We start from the raw sequence: 16655 nt of genomic DNA, 5'->3' as shown, positions 1-16655 counted from the left end.
CTTCATGGAAGCTTGACGAGGAGATCTGCTGGCAACCGTCCAACACCGTGCCGCTTCGCCGAACGAAAGAATACACCCGCCACCCTTTAGATTTGCTAGTGTCGCCGCTACTCCTCCCCTTCCCCTCGCCACCACAACCGGCCAGCAAGAGGAACAATAACAGAGCAACACCCTAGATTGAAGGGTGGAAACGCTTGACCTTATTAACGGAGATCGCTGCAATAGCGGTGCAATGGATGTGTGACCACACGAGGAAGGACCGAGTCCGAAATGATAATATACGATATAGAGTTGGAGTAGCACCGATTGCAGAGAAGCTTGTCCAACATCGTCTAAGATGATTTGGGCATATTCAGCGCAGGCCTCTAGAAGCTCCAGCATAGTGGACGGCTAAAGCGTGCTGATAATGCCAAGAGAGGACGGGGTAGACCACACTTGATATGAGAGGAGTATGTAAAGAGAGATCTGAATGACTGGAGTATCACCAAAAAACTAGCCATGAAAAGAGCCGCGTGGAAGCTTGCTATCTATGTGCCAGAACCATAAGTTGGTTACGAGATCTTATGGGTTTCACCTCTAGCCTACCCCAACTTGTTTGGGAATAAAGACTTTGTTGTTGCTGCTGCATTAGCGGTGCCCATCAGCGGCTCCGTCCATTGGAGGTCAACCGTCACCGACTTCGTCCATCAGAGCTCGATGACAAGAGCCACGCCAAACGACACCATCTCTTGTCAACAAAGATTGGTGACCTACTTCAAACTACTCCCTCCCTACATAAGATGTTTTAGACATCTCTAAGTGAACTAGATACACACCACTCTGAGTGAACCTACACACTAAAGGTAGACTAGATATGTACCAAAATAGTGGCTATACATTGTTAGGTAGAATGGAGACTCTCCCCGCGGATGGACGCTAGGATGATAACCCGATTAAAGTTCACCCCTTCCCGCGAAATTACCGCGAGATGGGGATTCGAACCCGGGTGGGCTGGCTGCACACTCGCCTTGCCTTGCCACTGAGCTGGAACGACCTATCAGGGGCGGCGCCAGGGGTATTCTTGCGTATGCAGCTGAATACCCAAGATTTTAACAAAACATTAGAATTTTCTCATAAATCAGGGAAAATTTTGGCAAATACATGAGGATTTTGGCAAAATGAATACACAGGTTGAAAATGAATACCCAGCACTTCATCTCTGGCGCCACCACTGCGACCTATTGCTGCAGTTTGTACCATACATGGATTCCTTTTTTTTTTGAAACGGAGGCAAAAGCTTTGCCCCGATCGATTAATTAAGAAGAAGAGTTTTGACAAGATAGTCGGAACAAGTACAACAACAACAAGGGACTACTCTCCCGGCATGATTTTGCCCAGGTTCTTAGCACCGGCGGTAACCCACAAGCGGGCTTCATTCTTAATTTTTTCTAAGATAACGGCGACGGTGGCGTGCTTGTTGTTGAAGACCCTAGCGTTGCGCTCATTCCATAGCTCCCAAGTGACAAGGAGAGCAAGCGAGGACAAGGCTTTGCGGTTGGGCATTTGAGAGTTCGTCATGTTGCGCCACCAAAGCTCAATGGAGAGACCCACCCAATCCCCCGGTTGAATGACGGAGTTATGCAACCATTCGGCCACCTTTTCCCAAAGCCGGGTGGAGAATCTACAATGAATGAAGAGGTGGTTGGCCGTCTCCATGGTTTGCTTGCAAAGGGGGCATAAGCCGCAATTTGGCCACCCTCGTTTTTGTAGACGGTCGGCGGTCCATATGCGGTTTTGGGTGAGAAGCCAAGCGAAGAATTTAGCTTTGGGAGGGGCCCAAGCCTTCCAAACCGATTTGTGAAGGAAGGAGGTGACGGACCCCAAAAATTGCACCTCATAGGCCGACTTGGCGGAGTAAATGCCACTTGCCGTGAGGTTCCAAGTAATGTCATCATCCACCACCGCAACAAGGTGCATATCTTGGCAAAGGACCCAAAGATCGATGAATTGCGCGAAGTGGTCCATGGAGAAGTCGTCACCCAATTTAATGTTGCTAACCCAAGCATTTGCATTTAAGGCTTGGTTGACGTTCCACTTTTTGCGCCTAGAGGTATCGAAGATGAGCGGTGCAATGTCCTTGGGCTTTCTACCCCCTAACCAAGGGGCCTCCCAAAAAGGGGTCTTCTTCCCATTACCAACGGTGATGGTGGTCGAGGCATAAAAAATGTCCATGTCGTAGTCGGTGCACGGGTTGCCATACCCCACCCAAATCTTTGAAGGGTCCTTCCACTCGTGCCAAGGCCACCTAAGACGGAGAGCCGTGGCGAACTTGTCCAAATCTTTCACCCCAAGACCACCAAGTTTAGTGGGTCGACAAGTTGTCTTCCAATTAACTTTGCATTTGGCCCCGGTGGTTGTTTCCTTAGCCGACCATAGGAAAGCTCTTTGTAGCTTGTTGATGAACTTGATTGTACCGGGAGGGATGGCAAGGGTAGTGAGGTAGTAGGTTGCTTGGGAGGTGATGACTGATGGCGTGTATTTCACACGTTCGTTGGGCAACCCCAAGAGGAAGATATGATGCGCACAGCAGCAAGTTTTCCCTCAGAAAGAAACCAAGGTTTATCGAACCAGGAGGAGCCAAGAAGCACGTTGAAGGTTGATGGCGGCGGGATGTAGTGCGGCGCAACACCAGGGATTCCGGCGCCAACGTGGAACCTGCACAACACAACCAAAGTACTTTGCCCCAACGAAACAGTGAGGTTGTCAATCTCACCGGCTTGCTGTAACAAAGGATTAACCGTATTGTGTGGAAGATGATTGTTTGCGAAACAAGAGAACAAGTATTGCAGTAGATTGTATTTCAGTAAAGAGAATTGGACCGGGGTCCACAGTTCACTAGAGGTGTCTCTCCCATAAGACGAACAGCATGTTGGGTGAACAAATTACAGTTGGGCAATTGACAAATAAAGAGAGCATGACCATGCACATACATATCATGATGAGTATAGTGAGATTTAATTGGGCATTACGACAAAGTACATAGACCGTCATCCAACTGCATCTATGCCTAAAAAGTCCACCTTCAGGTTATCATCCGAACCCCCTCCAGTATTAAGTTGCAAACAATGCACAATTGCATTAAGTATGGTGCGTAATGTAACTAGTGACTACATCCTTGAACATAGCACTAATGTTTTATCCCTAGTGGCAACAAAGACAACACAACCTTAGAACTTTCTCACATCGTCCTGTGTCAATGCGAGCATGAACCCACTATCGAGCATAAGTACTCCCTCTTGGAGTTACAAGCATCTACTTGGCCAGAGCATCTACTAGTAACGGAGAGCATGCAAGATCATAAACAACACATAAGCATAACTTTGATAATCGACATAACAAGTATTCTCTATTCATCGGATCCCAACAAACGCAACATATAGAATTACAGATAGATGATCTTGATCATGTTAGGCAGCTCACAAGATCCGACAATGATAGCACAATGGGGAGAAGACAACCATCTAGCTACTGCTATGGACCCATAGTCCAGGGGTAGACTACTCACACATCACACCGGAGGCGACCATGGCGGCGTAGAGTCCTCCGGGAGATGATTCCCCTCTCGGCAGGGTGCCGAGGCGATCTCCTGGATCCCCCGAGATGGGATCGGCGGCGGCGGCGTCTCTGGAAGGTTTTCCGTATCGTGGCTCTCGGTACTGGGGGTTTCGTCACGGAGATTTTTTATAGGCGGAAGGGCAGGTCAAGAGGCGGCACGAGGGCCCCCACACTACAGGCCGGCGCGGCCAAGGGGGGGGCGCGCCGCCCTATGGTGTGGCCCCTCCGTGGCCCCTCTTCGTCTCTCCTTCGGACTTCTGGAAGCTTCGTGAGAAAATAGGCCCCTGGGCTTTGATTTCGTCCAATTCCGAGAATATTTCCTTACTAGGATTTCTGAAACCAAAAACAGCTGAAAACAAAGAATCGGCACTTCGGCATCTTGTTAATAGGTTAGTTCCGTAAAATGCACGAATATGACATAAAGTGTGCATAAAACATGTAGATAACATCAATAATGTGGCATGGAACATAAGAAATTATCGATACGTCGGAGACGTATCAGCATCCCCAAGCTTAGTTCTGCTCGTCCCGAGCAGGTAAAACGATAACACGAGATAATTTACGGAGTGACATGCCATCATAATCTTGATCATACTATTTGTAAAGCATATGTAGTGAATGCAGCGATCAAAACAATGTATATGACATGAGTAAACAAGTGAATCATATAGCAAAGACTTTTCATGAATAGCACTTCAAGACAAGCATCAATAAGTCTTGCATAAGAGTTAACTCATAAAGCAATAATTCAAAGTAGAGATATTGAAGCAACACAAAAGAAGATTAAGTTTCAGCGGTTGCTTTCAACTTGTAACATGTATATCTCATGGATATTGTCAACATAGAGTAATATAATAAGTGCAATAAGCAAGTATGTAGGAATCAATGCACAGTTCACACAAGTGTTTGCTTCTTGAGGTGGAGAGAAATAGGTGAACTGACTCAACATTGAAAGTAAAAGAATGGTCCTCCATAGAGGAAAAGCATCGATTGCTATATTTGTGCTAGAGCTTTGATTTTGAAAACATGAAACAATTTTGTCAACGGTAGTAATAAAGCATATGCATCATGTAAATTATATCTTATAAGTTGCAAGCCTCATGCATAGTGTACTAATAGTGCCCGCACCTTGTCCTAATTAGTTTGGACTACCGGATCATCACAATGCATTGTTTTTACCAAGTGTCACAAAGGGGTACCTCTATGCCGCCTGTACAAAGGTCTAAGGAGAAAGCTCGCATTGGATTTCTCGCTATTGATTATTCTTCAACTTAGACATCCATACCGGGACAACATAGACAACAGATAATGGACTCCTCTTTTATGCATAAGCATATACCAACAATTAATAATTTTCTCATTTGAGATTTGAGGATTGTTGTCCAAAACTGAAACTTCCACCATGGAGCATGGCTTTAGTTAGCGGCCCGATGTTCTTCTCTAACATATGCATGCTTAACCATATGGTGGTAGATCTCTCTTGCTTCAGACAAGACGAACATGCATAGCAACTCACATGAAATTCAACAATGAAAAGTTGATGGCGTTCCCAGTGAACATGGTTATCGCACAACAAGCAACTTAATAAGAGATAAAGTGCATAATTACATATTCAATACCACAATAGTTTTTAAGCTATTTGTCCCATGAGCTATATATTACAAAGGTGAATGATGGAATTTTAAAGGTAGCACTCAAGCAATTTACTTTGGAATGGCGGAAAAATACCATGTAGTATAGGTAGGTATGGTGGACACAAATGGCATAGTGGTTGGCTCAAGTATTTTGGATGCATGAGAAGTATTCCCTCTCGATACAAGGTTTAGGCTAGCAAGGCTTATTTGAAACAAACACAAGGATGAACCGGTGCAGCAAAACTCACATAAAAGACATATTGAAAACATTATAAGACTCTACACCGTCTTCCTTGTTGTTCAAACTCAAAACTAGAAATTATCTAGACCTTAGAGAAACCAAATATGCAAACCAAATTTTAGCATGCTCTATGTATTTCTTCATTAATGGGTGCAAAGCATATGATGCAAGAGCTTAATCATGAGCACAACAATTGCCAAGTATCACATTACCCAAGACATTTATAGCAATTACTACATGTATCATTTTCCAATTCCAACCATATAACAATTTAACGAAGGAGAAACTTCGCCATGAATACTATGAGTAGAAACCAAGGACATACTTGTCCATATGCTACAGCGGAGCGTGTCTCTCTCCCATAAAGTGAATGCTAGGATCCATTTTATTCAAACAAAACAAAAAACAAAAACAAACCGACGCTCCAAGAAAAAGCACATAAGATGTGATGGAATAAAAATATAGTTTCAGGAGGAACCTGATAATGTTGTCGATGAAGAAGGGGATGCCTTGGGCATCCCCAAGCTTAGACGCTTGAGTCTTCTTGATATATGCAGGGGTGAACCACCGGGTGCATCCCCAAGCTTAGAGCTTTCACTCTCCTTGATCATGTTGCATCATACTCCTCTCTTGATCCTTGAAAACTTCCTCCACACCAAACTCGAAACAACTCATTAGAGGGTTAGTGCACAATATAAATTGACATATTCAGAGGTGACACAATCATTCTTAACACTTCTGGACATTGCATAATGCTACTGGACATTAGTGGATCAAAGAAATTCATCCAACATAGCGAAAGAGGCAATGCGAAATAAAAGGCAGAATCTGTCAAAACAGAACAGTTCGTATTGACGAATTTTAAAATGGCACCAGACTTGCTCAAATGAAAATGCTCAAATTGAATGAAAGTTGCGTACATATCTGAGGATCATGCACGTAAATTTGCTTAATTTTCTGAGCTACCTACAGGGAGGTGGACCCAGATTCGTGACAGCAAAGAAATCTGGAACTGTGCAGTAATCCAAATCTAGTACTTACTTTTCTATCAACGGCTTAACTTGGCACAACAAAACACAAAACTAAGATAAGGAGAGGTTGCTACAGTAGTAAACAACTTCCAAGACACAAAATAAAAACAAAGTACTGTAGGTAAAAACATGGGTTGTCTCCCATAAGCGCTTTTCTTTAACGCCTTTCAGCTAGGCGCAGAAAGTGTGTATCAAGTATTATCAAGAGATGGTGCATCGTTATCATGAGCTCCCCCATCCATAATGGTACTAAGGGCTTTGTCAATTTTAGGCCTATAATAATACTTCTTTGGTCTAGGCACTTTAGAGACATACATAAACTTTTGCTCCTTACCCACATAAGCTTTCTCCTTATATTTAAGAGAAGAAAATGTTGAACCCAAGGTTCCCATAGCTTTTTCAAGTTCGTCAATCCTATTGATTTGATCATCATGGACAGCATTAGTTCCTAGGACACTAATTCTTTCATCAATTCCTCCTAAGGATTTATCAAGTTCATCAGTTTTATCAAGTAATATTTCCAATTTAGCTTCAATACTTGGAAAAATTTTCTCTATGGTTTCCAATTTTTTCATAACATCTTCAAGAGAGATTTCAGTTTTAACTTTATCAACAGGGGGTATTCCAAATAAGCTCTCAATAATGCAACTAGCTTCTAATGCAGGAGTACTTAGGAAGTCACCTTTTGCGAGACTATCAAGAACATATCTATTCCAGCTAGAGATACCAACATAGAAATTCCTGAGTAAAATAATGGTGGAGTGCTTCTTAGTGCATCTATTATGAGCATCGCTAATTCTATACCAAGCATCTCTCAAACATTCTCCCCCTCGTTGCTTAAACGTGCGAACTTCAACTTCAGGATTACTCATTTTAGTAGTAGTAAATAAAGCAAACTAGATAAAGTAAATGCAAGTAAACTAATTTTTTTGTGTTTTCGATATAGCAAACAAGATAGCAAATAAAGTAAAACTAGCAACTAATTTTTTTGTATTTTGATTTAGTGCAGCAAACAAAGTAGTAAATAAAACTAAGCAAGACAAAAACAAAGTAAAGAGATTGAGAAGTGGAGACTCCCCTTGCAGCGTGTCTTGATCTCCCCGGCAACGGCGCCAGAAAATGTGCTGTTGCCGTGGGAGGCAATTCTCTGTGGTGTAGCTTTTCTTCAGTTCCCCGGCAACAGCGCCAGAAAATGTGCTTGATGGCGTGTATTTCACACGTTCGTTGGGCAACCCCAAGAGGAAGATATGATGCGCACAGCAGCAAGTTTTCCCTCAGAAAGAAACCAAGGTTTATCGAACCAGGAGGATCCAAGAAGCACGTTGAAGGTTGATGGCGGCGGGATGTAGTGCGGCGCAACACCAGGGATTCCGGCGCCAACGTGGAACCTGCACAACACAACCAAAGTACTTTGCCCCAACGAAACAGTGAGGTTGTCAATCTCACCGGCTTGCTGTAACAAAGGATTAACCGTATTGTGTGGAAGATGATTGTTTGCAGAAAACAGTAGAACAAGTATTGCAGTAGATTGTATTTCAGTAAAGAGAATTGGACCGGGGTCCACAGTTCACTAGAGGTGTCTCTCCCATAAGACGAACAGCATGTTGGGTGAACAAATTACAGTTGGGCAATTGACAAATAAAGAGAGCATGACCATGCACATACATATCATGATGAGTATAGTGAGATTTAATTGGGCATTACGACAAAGTACATAGACCGTCATCCAACTGCATCTATGCCTAAAAAGTCCACCTTCAGGTTATCATCCGAACCCCCTCCAGTATTAAGTTGCAAACAACAGACAATTGCATTAAGTATGGTGCGTAATGTAACTAGTGACTACATCCTTGAACATAGCACTAATGTTTTATCCCTAGTGGCAACAAAGACAACACAACCTTAGAACTTTCTCACATCGTCCTGTGTCAATGCAGGCATGAACCCACTATCGAGCATAAGTACTCCCTCTTGGAGTTACAAGCATCTACTTGGCCAGAGCATCTACTAGTAACGGAGAGCATGCAAGATCATAAACAACACATAAGCATAACTTTGATAATCGACATAACAAGTATTCTCTATTCATCGGATCCCAACAAACGCAACATATAGAATTACAGATAGATGATCTTGATCATGTTAGGCAGCTCACAAGATCCAACAATGATAGCACAATGGGGAGAAGACAACCATCTAGCTACTGCTATGGACCCATAGTCCAGGGGTAGACTACTCACACATCACACCGGAGGCGACCATGGCGGCGTAGAGTCCTCCGGGGAGATGATTCCCCTCTCGGCAGGTGCCGGAGGCGATCTCTGGATCCCCCGAGATGGGATCGGCGGCGGCGGCGTCTCTCGGAAGGTTTTCCGTATCGTGGCTCTCGGTGCGGGGGTTTCGTCACGGAGACTTTTTATAGGCGGAAGGGCAGGTCAAGAGGCGGCACGGGGCCCCACACTACAGGCCGGCGCGGCCAAGGGGGGCCGCGCCGCCCTATGGTGTGGCCCCTCCGTGGCCCCTCTTCGTCTCTCCTTCGGACTTGGAAGCTTCGTGAGAAAATAGGCCCCCGGGCTTTGATTTCGTCCAATTCCGAGAATATTTCCTTACTAGGATTTACGAAACCAAAAACAGCAGAAAACAGAATCGGCACTTCGGCATCTTGTTAATAGGTTAGTTCCAGAAAATGCACGAATATGACATAAAGTGTGCATAAAACATGTAGATAACATCAATAATGTGGCATGGAACATAAGAAATTATCGATACGTCGGAGACGTATCAATGACCGACTTCACAAGAGCCGTGCGCCCGGCCATGGTGATGAATTTTCCGCTCCAAGTGGGGATTTTGCCGGCGCATTTGTCTTCAAGGTGTTGGAAATCCACGCGCTTGAGTTGCCAAACCGATAGAGGTAGACCAAGGTATCTCATGGGGAAGGTGGTCCGAGCCGCCGGAATGCCCTCAAGGATGTCATCAAGATTAATGTCCCCGCAACGAATGGGAACCACGGAACTCTTAAGAAAGTTTGTGCAAAGGCCGGTGACTTCACCAAAGCTATGAAGGATGGACGCCAAATTTTGAATGTCCTCCTTGATGGGGGCAACAAAGATAGCGGCATCATCCGCATAAAGCGAGGTGCGGAGAATGCTTATGCGTCCCCTAATTTTGTGAAGGAGCCCATGGTTAGTGGCGGCATCTAGGATTTGGGCATGAGGATCAATGGCGAGCACAAAGAGGAGCGGCGAGAGGGGGTCCCCCTGCCTAAGACCTCTGCCATGCTTTATGGGCGAGCCCGCGACGCCATTGAGGAGCACCCGAGAGGAGGCGGTGGTTAAGAGAGCGGTGATCCAATTGCGGAAATGGCTAGGGAACCCGCGCCGTTGGAGAAGGTCGACGATGTACTCCCAACGGATGGAGTCAAAGGCTTTCCTAATGTCAAGCTTGAAGAGGAGCGCGGGCGTCTTGGACTTGTGTAAGCGTTTGGCGAGATTTTTGACATAGAGGAAGTTGTCGTGTATGCTTCGCTTTTTGATGAAGGCACTTTGGGCATTGGAGACGAGGTCGTCCATGAGTGGTCCCAAGCGAAGGGCAAGCACTTTCGCAATAATCTTGGCGATCCCATGAATGAGGCTAATAGGCCTAAAGTCTGAAATGTCCTCTGCCCCGTCCTTTTTAGGAAGAAGGGCAATGTTGGCGGTATTTAGCCAATGGAAATTGGCGGCATGGAAGTTCCCAAATTGGTGGATCACCCGCATCACATCGTATTTGATAATGGCCCAACATTTCTTGAAGAAAGCGCCCGTGAACCCATCCGGGCCGGGCGCCTTGTCGGTCGGCATGAGGTTGATGGCTTTGAGGACCTCCTCCTCCGTGATTGGGTCACCAAGAGCCCCCAAGTCCGGGTTGATGAACTGAAGCTCGTCCCACATGAAATCTTGCCTTCTAGGTTCTCCACGGCCAATGACATCACTAAAGTGGGCATGGGCAAGTTCCTCCTTTTCCGCATGGTCGGTGACCCAACCAAGGTTGCGCTTTAACCGGTAAATGTGGTTTTTCCTTCTTCTAGCATTGACTCGAAGGTGGAAGAATTTTGTATTTGCGTCGCCCTCCTTAATGTTTGTGATCCGGGCGCACTGCTTCCTTCTCGCCCTTTCCACAACCGCCAGAGCAATGACTTTCTTCTTCAGGCGCGCATGGAGGTCCCTCTCTCCCAAGGACAGATCCCTGATTTCCTGAGCCATATCGAAGTGCAGGATAACAAGCAGGGCGGCATGCAACATAACCTTGGTGTTGGAGAAGAGGCCTCTACCCCAACGCCGAAGCTTGTTGGCGGTGCAACGAAGCTTGTGAACAAGAACATGGCAAGGTTCATCGTGGTTAGTAGGCTCATCCCAAGCACCCTTGACAACATCGCTGAAACCCGGAATGCGGGTCCAGAAGTTCTCGAACTTGAAGCTACGAGGCCGTCGTGGCCCACAATCATCCGCCAAAAGGAGAGGGCAGTGGTCGGAAAGCGAGGATGAAAGGGCGTGGAGGACGTGTGTGTCGAAACGAAGATCCCAGTCCGCATTACAGAAGAAGGCGTCCAGCTTGCACAAAGTGGGACTTGCCCGCCCGTTGGTCCAGGTGAAACGCCTATTTTGAAGGTGAATCTCATTCAGCTCGCAAGTATGCAGCGCATTGCGGAAGCGGTTGATTCGACTCGTATTAACATTTCGCTTGTTTTTGTCGCTAGCGCGCCAGATTTGGTTGAAGTCACCAAGAGCCAGCTGATGGCGTGTAACTCACACGCTCGTTGGGAACCCCAAGAGGAAGGTATGATGCGCACAGCAGCAAGTTTTCCCTCAGAAAGAAACCAAGGTTTATCGAACCAGGAGGAGCCAAGAAGCACGTTGAAGGTTGATGGCGGCGGGATGTAGTGCGGCGCAACACCAGGGATTCCGGCGCCAACGTGGAACCTGCACAACACAACCAAAGTACTTTGCCCCAACGAAACAGTGAGGTTGTCAATCTCACCGGCTTGCTGTAACAAAGGATTAACCGTATTGTGTGGAAGATGATTGTTTGCAGAAAATAGTAGAACAAGTATTGCAGTAGATTGTATTTCAGTAAAGAGAATTGGACCGGGGTCCACAGTTCACTAGAGGTGTCTCTCCCATAAGACAAACAGCATGTTGGGTGAACAAATTACAGTTGGGCAATTGACAAATAAAGAGGGCATGACCATGCACATACATATCATGATGAGTATAGTGAGATTTAATTGGGCATTACGACAAAGTACATAGACCGCCATCCAACTGCATCTATGCCTAAAAAGTCCACCTTCAGGTTATCATCCGAACCCCCTCCAGTATTAAGTTGCAAAGCAACAGACAATTGCATTAAGTATGGTGCGTAATGTAATCAACAACTACATCCTTAGACATAGCATCAATGTTTTATCTCTAGTGGCAACAGCACAACACAACCTTAGAACTTTTTGTCACTGTCCCAGGTGTCAATGCAGGCATGAACCCACTATCGAGCATAAGTACTCCCTCTTGGAGTTACAAGCATCTACTTGGCCAGAGCATCTACTAGTAACGGAAAGCATGCAAGATCATAAACAACACGTAGATATAACTTTGATAATCAACATAACAAGTATTCTCTATTCATCGGATCCCAACAAACGCAACATATAGAATTACAGATAGATGATCTTGATCATGTTAGGCAGCTCACAAGATCCGACAATGATAGCACAATGGGGAGAAGACAACCATCTAGCTACAGCTATGGACCCATAGTCCAGGGGTAGACTACTCACACATCACTCCGGAGGCGACCATGGCGGTGTAGGAGTCCTCCCAGGAGATGAATCCCCTCTCCGGCAGGTGCGGAGGCGATCTCTGGATCCCCCGAGATGGGATCGGCGGTGGCGGCGTCTCAGTAAGGTTTTCCGTATCGTGGCTCTCGGTACTGGGGGTTTCGTCACGGAGGCTTTAAGTAGGCGGAAGGGCAAGTCAAGAGGCGGCACGGGGGGCCCAAACCACAGGCCGGCGCGGCCAGGGGTGGGGCCGCGCCGCCCTAGGGTTTGGCCACCCCGTGGCCCCTCTTCGTTTCGTCTTCGGACTTCTGGAAGCTTCGTGGAAAAATAGGCCCCTGGGCGTTGATTTCGTCCAATTCCGAGAATATTTCGTTACTAGGATTTCTGAAACCAAAAACAGCAGAAACAAAGAATCGGCACTTTGGCATCTTGTTAATAGGTTAGTTCCAGAAAATGCACGAATATGACATAAAGTGTGCATAAAACATGTAGATAACATCAATAATGTGGCATGGAACATAAGAAATTATCGATACGTTGGAGACGTATCAGCATCCCCAAGCTTAGTTCTGCTCGTCCCGAGCAGGTAAAACGATAACACAGATAATTTCTGGAGTGACATGCCATCATAATCTTGATCATACTATTTGTAAAGCATATGTAGTGAATGCAGCGATCAAAACAATGTATATGACATGAGTAAACAAGTGAATCATAAAGCAAAGACTTTTCATGAATAGCACTTCAAGACAAGCATCAATAAGTCTTGCATAAGAGTTAACTCATAAAGCAATATATCAAAGTAAAGGCATTGAAGCAACACAAAAGAAGATTAAGTTTCAGCGGTTGCTTTCAACTTGTAACATGTATATCTCATGGATATTGTCAACATAGAGTAATATAATAAGTGCAATAAGCAAATATGTAGGAATCAATGCACAGTTCACACAAGTGTTTGCTTCTTGAGGTGGAGAGAAATAGGTGAACTGACTCAACATTGAAAGTAAAAGAATGGTCCTCCATAGAGGAAAAGCATCGATTGCTATATTTGTGCTAGAGCTTTGATTTTGAAAACATGAAACAATTTTGTCAACGGTAGTAATAAAGCATATGCATCATGTAAATTATATCTTATAAGTTGCAAGCCTCATGCATAGTGTACTAATAGTGCCCGCACCTTGTCCTAATTAGCTTGGACTACCGGATCATCACAATGCACTGTTTTAACCAAGTGTCACAAAGGGGTACCTCTATGCCGCCTGTACAAAGGTCTAAGGAGAAAGCTCACATTGGATTTCTCGCTATTGATTATTCTTCAACTTAGACATCCATACCGGGACAACATAGACAACAGATAATGGACTCCTCTTTTATGCATAAGCATGTAACAACAATTAATAATTTTCTCATTTGAGATTTGAGGATATATGTCCAAAACTGAAACTTCCACCATGGATCATGGCTTTAGTTAGCGGCCCAATGTTCTTCTCTAACAATATGCATGCTTAACCATAAGGTGGTAGATCTCTCTTACTTCAGACAAGACGGACATGCATAGCAACTCACATGAAATTCAACAATGAATAGTTGATGGCGTCCCCAGTAAACATGGTTATCGCACAACAAGCAACTTAATAAGAGATAAAGTGCATAATTACATATTTAATACCACAATAGTTTTTAAGCTATTTGTCCAATGAGCTATATATTGCAAAGGTGAATGATGGAATTTTAAAGGTAGCACTCAAGCAATTTACTTTGGAATGGCGGAAAATACCATGTAGTAGGTAGGTATGGTGGACACAAATGGCATAGTGGTTGGCTCAAGTATTTTGGATGCATGAGAAGTATTCCCTCTCGATACAAGGTTTAGCCTAGCAAGGCTTATTTGAAACAAACACAAGGATGAACCGGTGCAGCAAAACTCACATAAAAGACATATTGAAAACATTATAAGACTCTACACCGTCTTCCTTGTTGTTCAAACTCAATACTAGAAATTATCTAGACCTTCGAGAAACCAAATATGCAAACCAAATTTTAGCATGCTCTATGTATTTCTTCATTAATGAGTGCAAAGCATATGATGCAAGAGCTTAAATATGAGCACAACAATTGCCAAGTATCACATTACCCAAGACATTTATAGCAATTACTACATGTATCATTTTTCAATTCCAACCATATAACAATTTAACGAAGGAGAAACTTCGCCATGAATACTATGAGTAGAAACCAAGGACATACTTGTCCATATGCTACACCGGAGCGTGTCTCTCTCCCATAAAGTGAATGCTAGGATCCATTTTATTCAAACAAAACAAAAAACAAAAACAAACCGACGCTCCAAGAAAAAGCACATAAGATGTGATGGAATAAAAATATAGTTTCAGGGGAGGAACCTGATAATGTTGTCGATGAAGAAGGGGATGCCTTGGGCATCCCCAAGCTTAGACGCTTGAGTCTTCTTAATATATGCAGGGGTGAACCACCGGGGCATCCCCAAGCTTAGAGCTTTCACTCTCCTTGATCATGTTGCATCATACTCCTCTCTTGATCCTTGAAAACTTCCTCCACACCAAACTCGAAACAACTCATTAGAGGGTTAGTGCACAATATAAATTGACATATTCAGAGGTGACACAATCATTCTTAACACTTCTGGACATTGCATAATGCTACTGGACATTAGTGGATCAAAGAAATTCATCTAACATAGCAAAAGAGGCAATGCGAAATAAAAGGCAGAATCTGTCAAAACAGAACAGTTCGTATTGACGAATTTTAAAATGGCACCAGACTTGCTCAAATAAAAACACTCAAATTTAATGAAAGTTGCGTACATATCTGAGGATCATGCACGTAAATTGGCTTAATTTTCTGAGCTACCTACAGGGAGGTAGACCCAGATTCGTGACAGCAAAGAAATCTGGAACTGCGCAGTAATCCAAATCTAGTACTTACTTTTCTATCAACGGCTTAACTTGGCACAACAAAACACAAAACTAAGATAATGAGAGGTTGCTACAGTAGTAAACAACTTCCAAGACACAAAATAAAAACAAAGTACTGTAGGTAAAAACATGGGTTGTCTCCCATAAGCGCTTTTCTTTAACGCCTTTATTAGGCGCAGAAAGTGTGTATCAAGTATTATCTAGAGACGAAGTGTCAACATCATAATTTGTTCTCATAATAGAATCAAAAGGTAACTTCATTCTCTTTCTAGGGAAGTGTTCCATACCTTTCTTGAGAGGAAATTGATATTTTATATTACCTTCCTTCATATCAATAATAGCACCAACAGTTCGAAGAAAAGGTCTTCCCAATATAATGGGACAAGATGCATTGCATTCAATATCCAAAACAACAAAATCAACGGGAACAAGGTTATTGTTAACGGTAATACGAACATTATCAACTTTACCCAAAGGTTTCTTTGTAGAATGATCAGCAAGATTAACATCCAAATAACAATTTTTCAGCGGTGGCAAGTCAAGCATATTATAAATTTTCTTAGGCATAACAGAAATACTTGCACCAAGATCACATAAAGTATTACAATCAAAATCTTTAACCTTCATCTTAATGATGGGCTCCCAACCATCCTCTAGCTTTTTAGGAATAGAGGCTTCGCGCTCTAGTTTCTCTTCTCTAGCTTTTATGAGAGCATTTGTAATATGATGCGTGAAAGCCAAATTTATAGCACTAGCATTAGGGCTTTTAGCAAGTTTTTGCAAGAACTTAATAACTTCAGAGATGTGGCAATCATCAAAATTCAAACCATTATAATCTAAAGCAATGGGATCATCATCCCCAATATTGGAAAAAATTTCAGCAGCTTTATCACAGGCAGTTTCAATGATTTTAGCGATTTCGAGTTTCTCGCTTTGCATTAGAAGTGGAAACATTGCTAACACCAATTCTTTTATTAGTATTAGTAGGAGGTGCAGCAACATGTGTAGCATTAACATTACTAGTGGTGGTAATAGTCCAAACTTTAGCTACATTCTTCTCTTTAGCTAGTTTTTCATTTTCTTCTCTATCCCACCTAGCACGCAGTTCAGCCATTAATCTTATATTCTCATTAATTCTAACTTGAATGGCATTTGCTGTAGTAGTAATTTTATCATCTAAATCCTCAGGTTTAGCAGCCATTTTATTAATTAAAGAAGATTGTGATGCAGACATGTATGAGATTCGGGTTTCAGCATTAGCAAGTTTAGTTTGCAACCCCGAGATCTCCCTATTCAGATTTTCAAGTTGATTCCCTATATTCTTCAACAAGGTAGATTGCTCATTCATAGTTTTAGTAAACAATTTATTTTGCTCATATTGTGATT

The 16655-nt window shown here is 43.6% G+C and overlaps 1 protein-coding gene across 1 annotated transcript in view; it reads right to left on the bottom strand.

Moving 5' to 3' along the window:
- Positions 1-1350: 1350 nt before the first annotated feature.
- The window catches only part of LOC127346731 (uncharacterized), a 28496-nt gene continuing 13191 nt past the window's right edge, over positions 1351-16655 (bottom strand). The window contains exons 2-3 of the mRNA XM_051373004.1: positions 9294-11138; positions 1351-2284 (exon numbers count right to left, since the gene is read on the bottom strand). Coding sequence (XP_051228964.1) covers positions 1351-2284; positions 9294-11138 — 2779 coding nt within the window. The remainder of the gene's footprint in view (positions 2285-9293; positions 11139-16655) is intronic.

This window comes from Lolium perenne, chromosome 4, assembly GCF_019359855.2.
Source record: "Lolium perenne isolate Kyuss_39 chromosome 4, Kyuss_2.0, whole genome shotgun sequence".
Classification (NCBI taxonomy): Eukaryota; Viridiplantae; Streptophyta; class Magnoliopsida; order Poales; family Poaceae; genus Lolium; species Lolium perenne.
The sequence above is the reverse complement of the archived record's forward strand: the minus strand, read 5'-3'. Positions and strand labels throughout refer to the sequence as shown.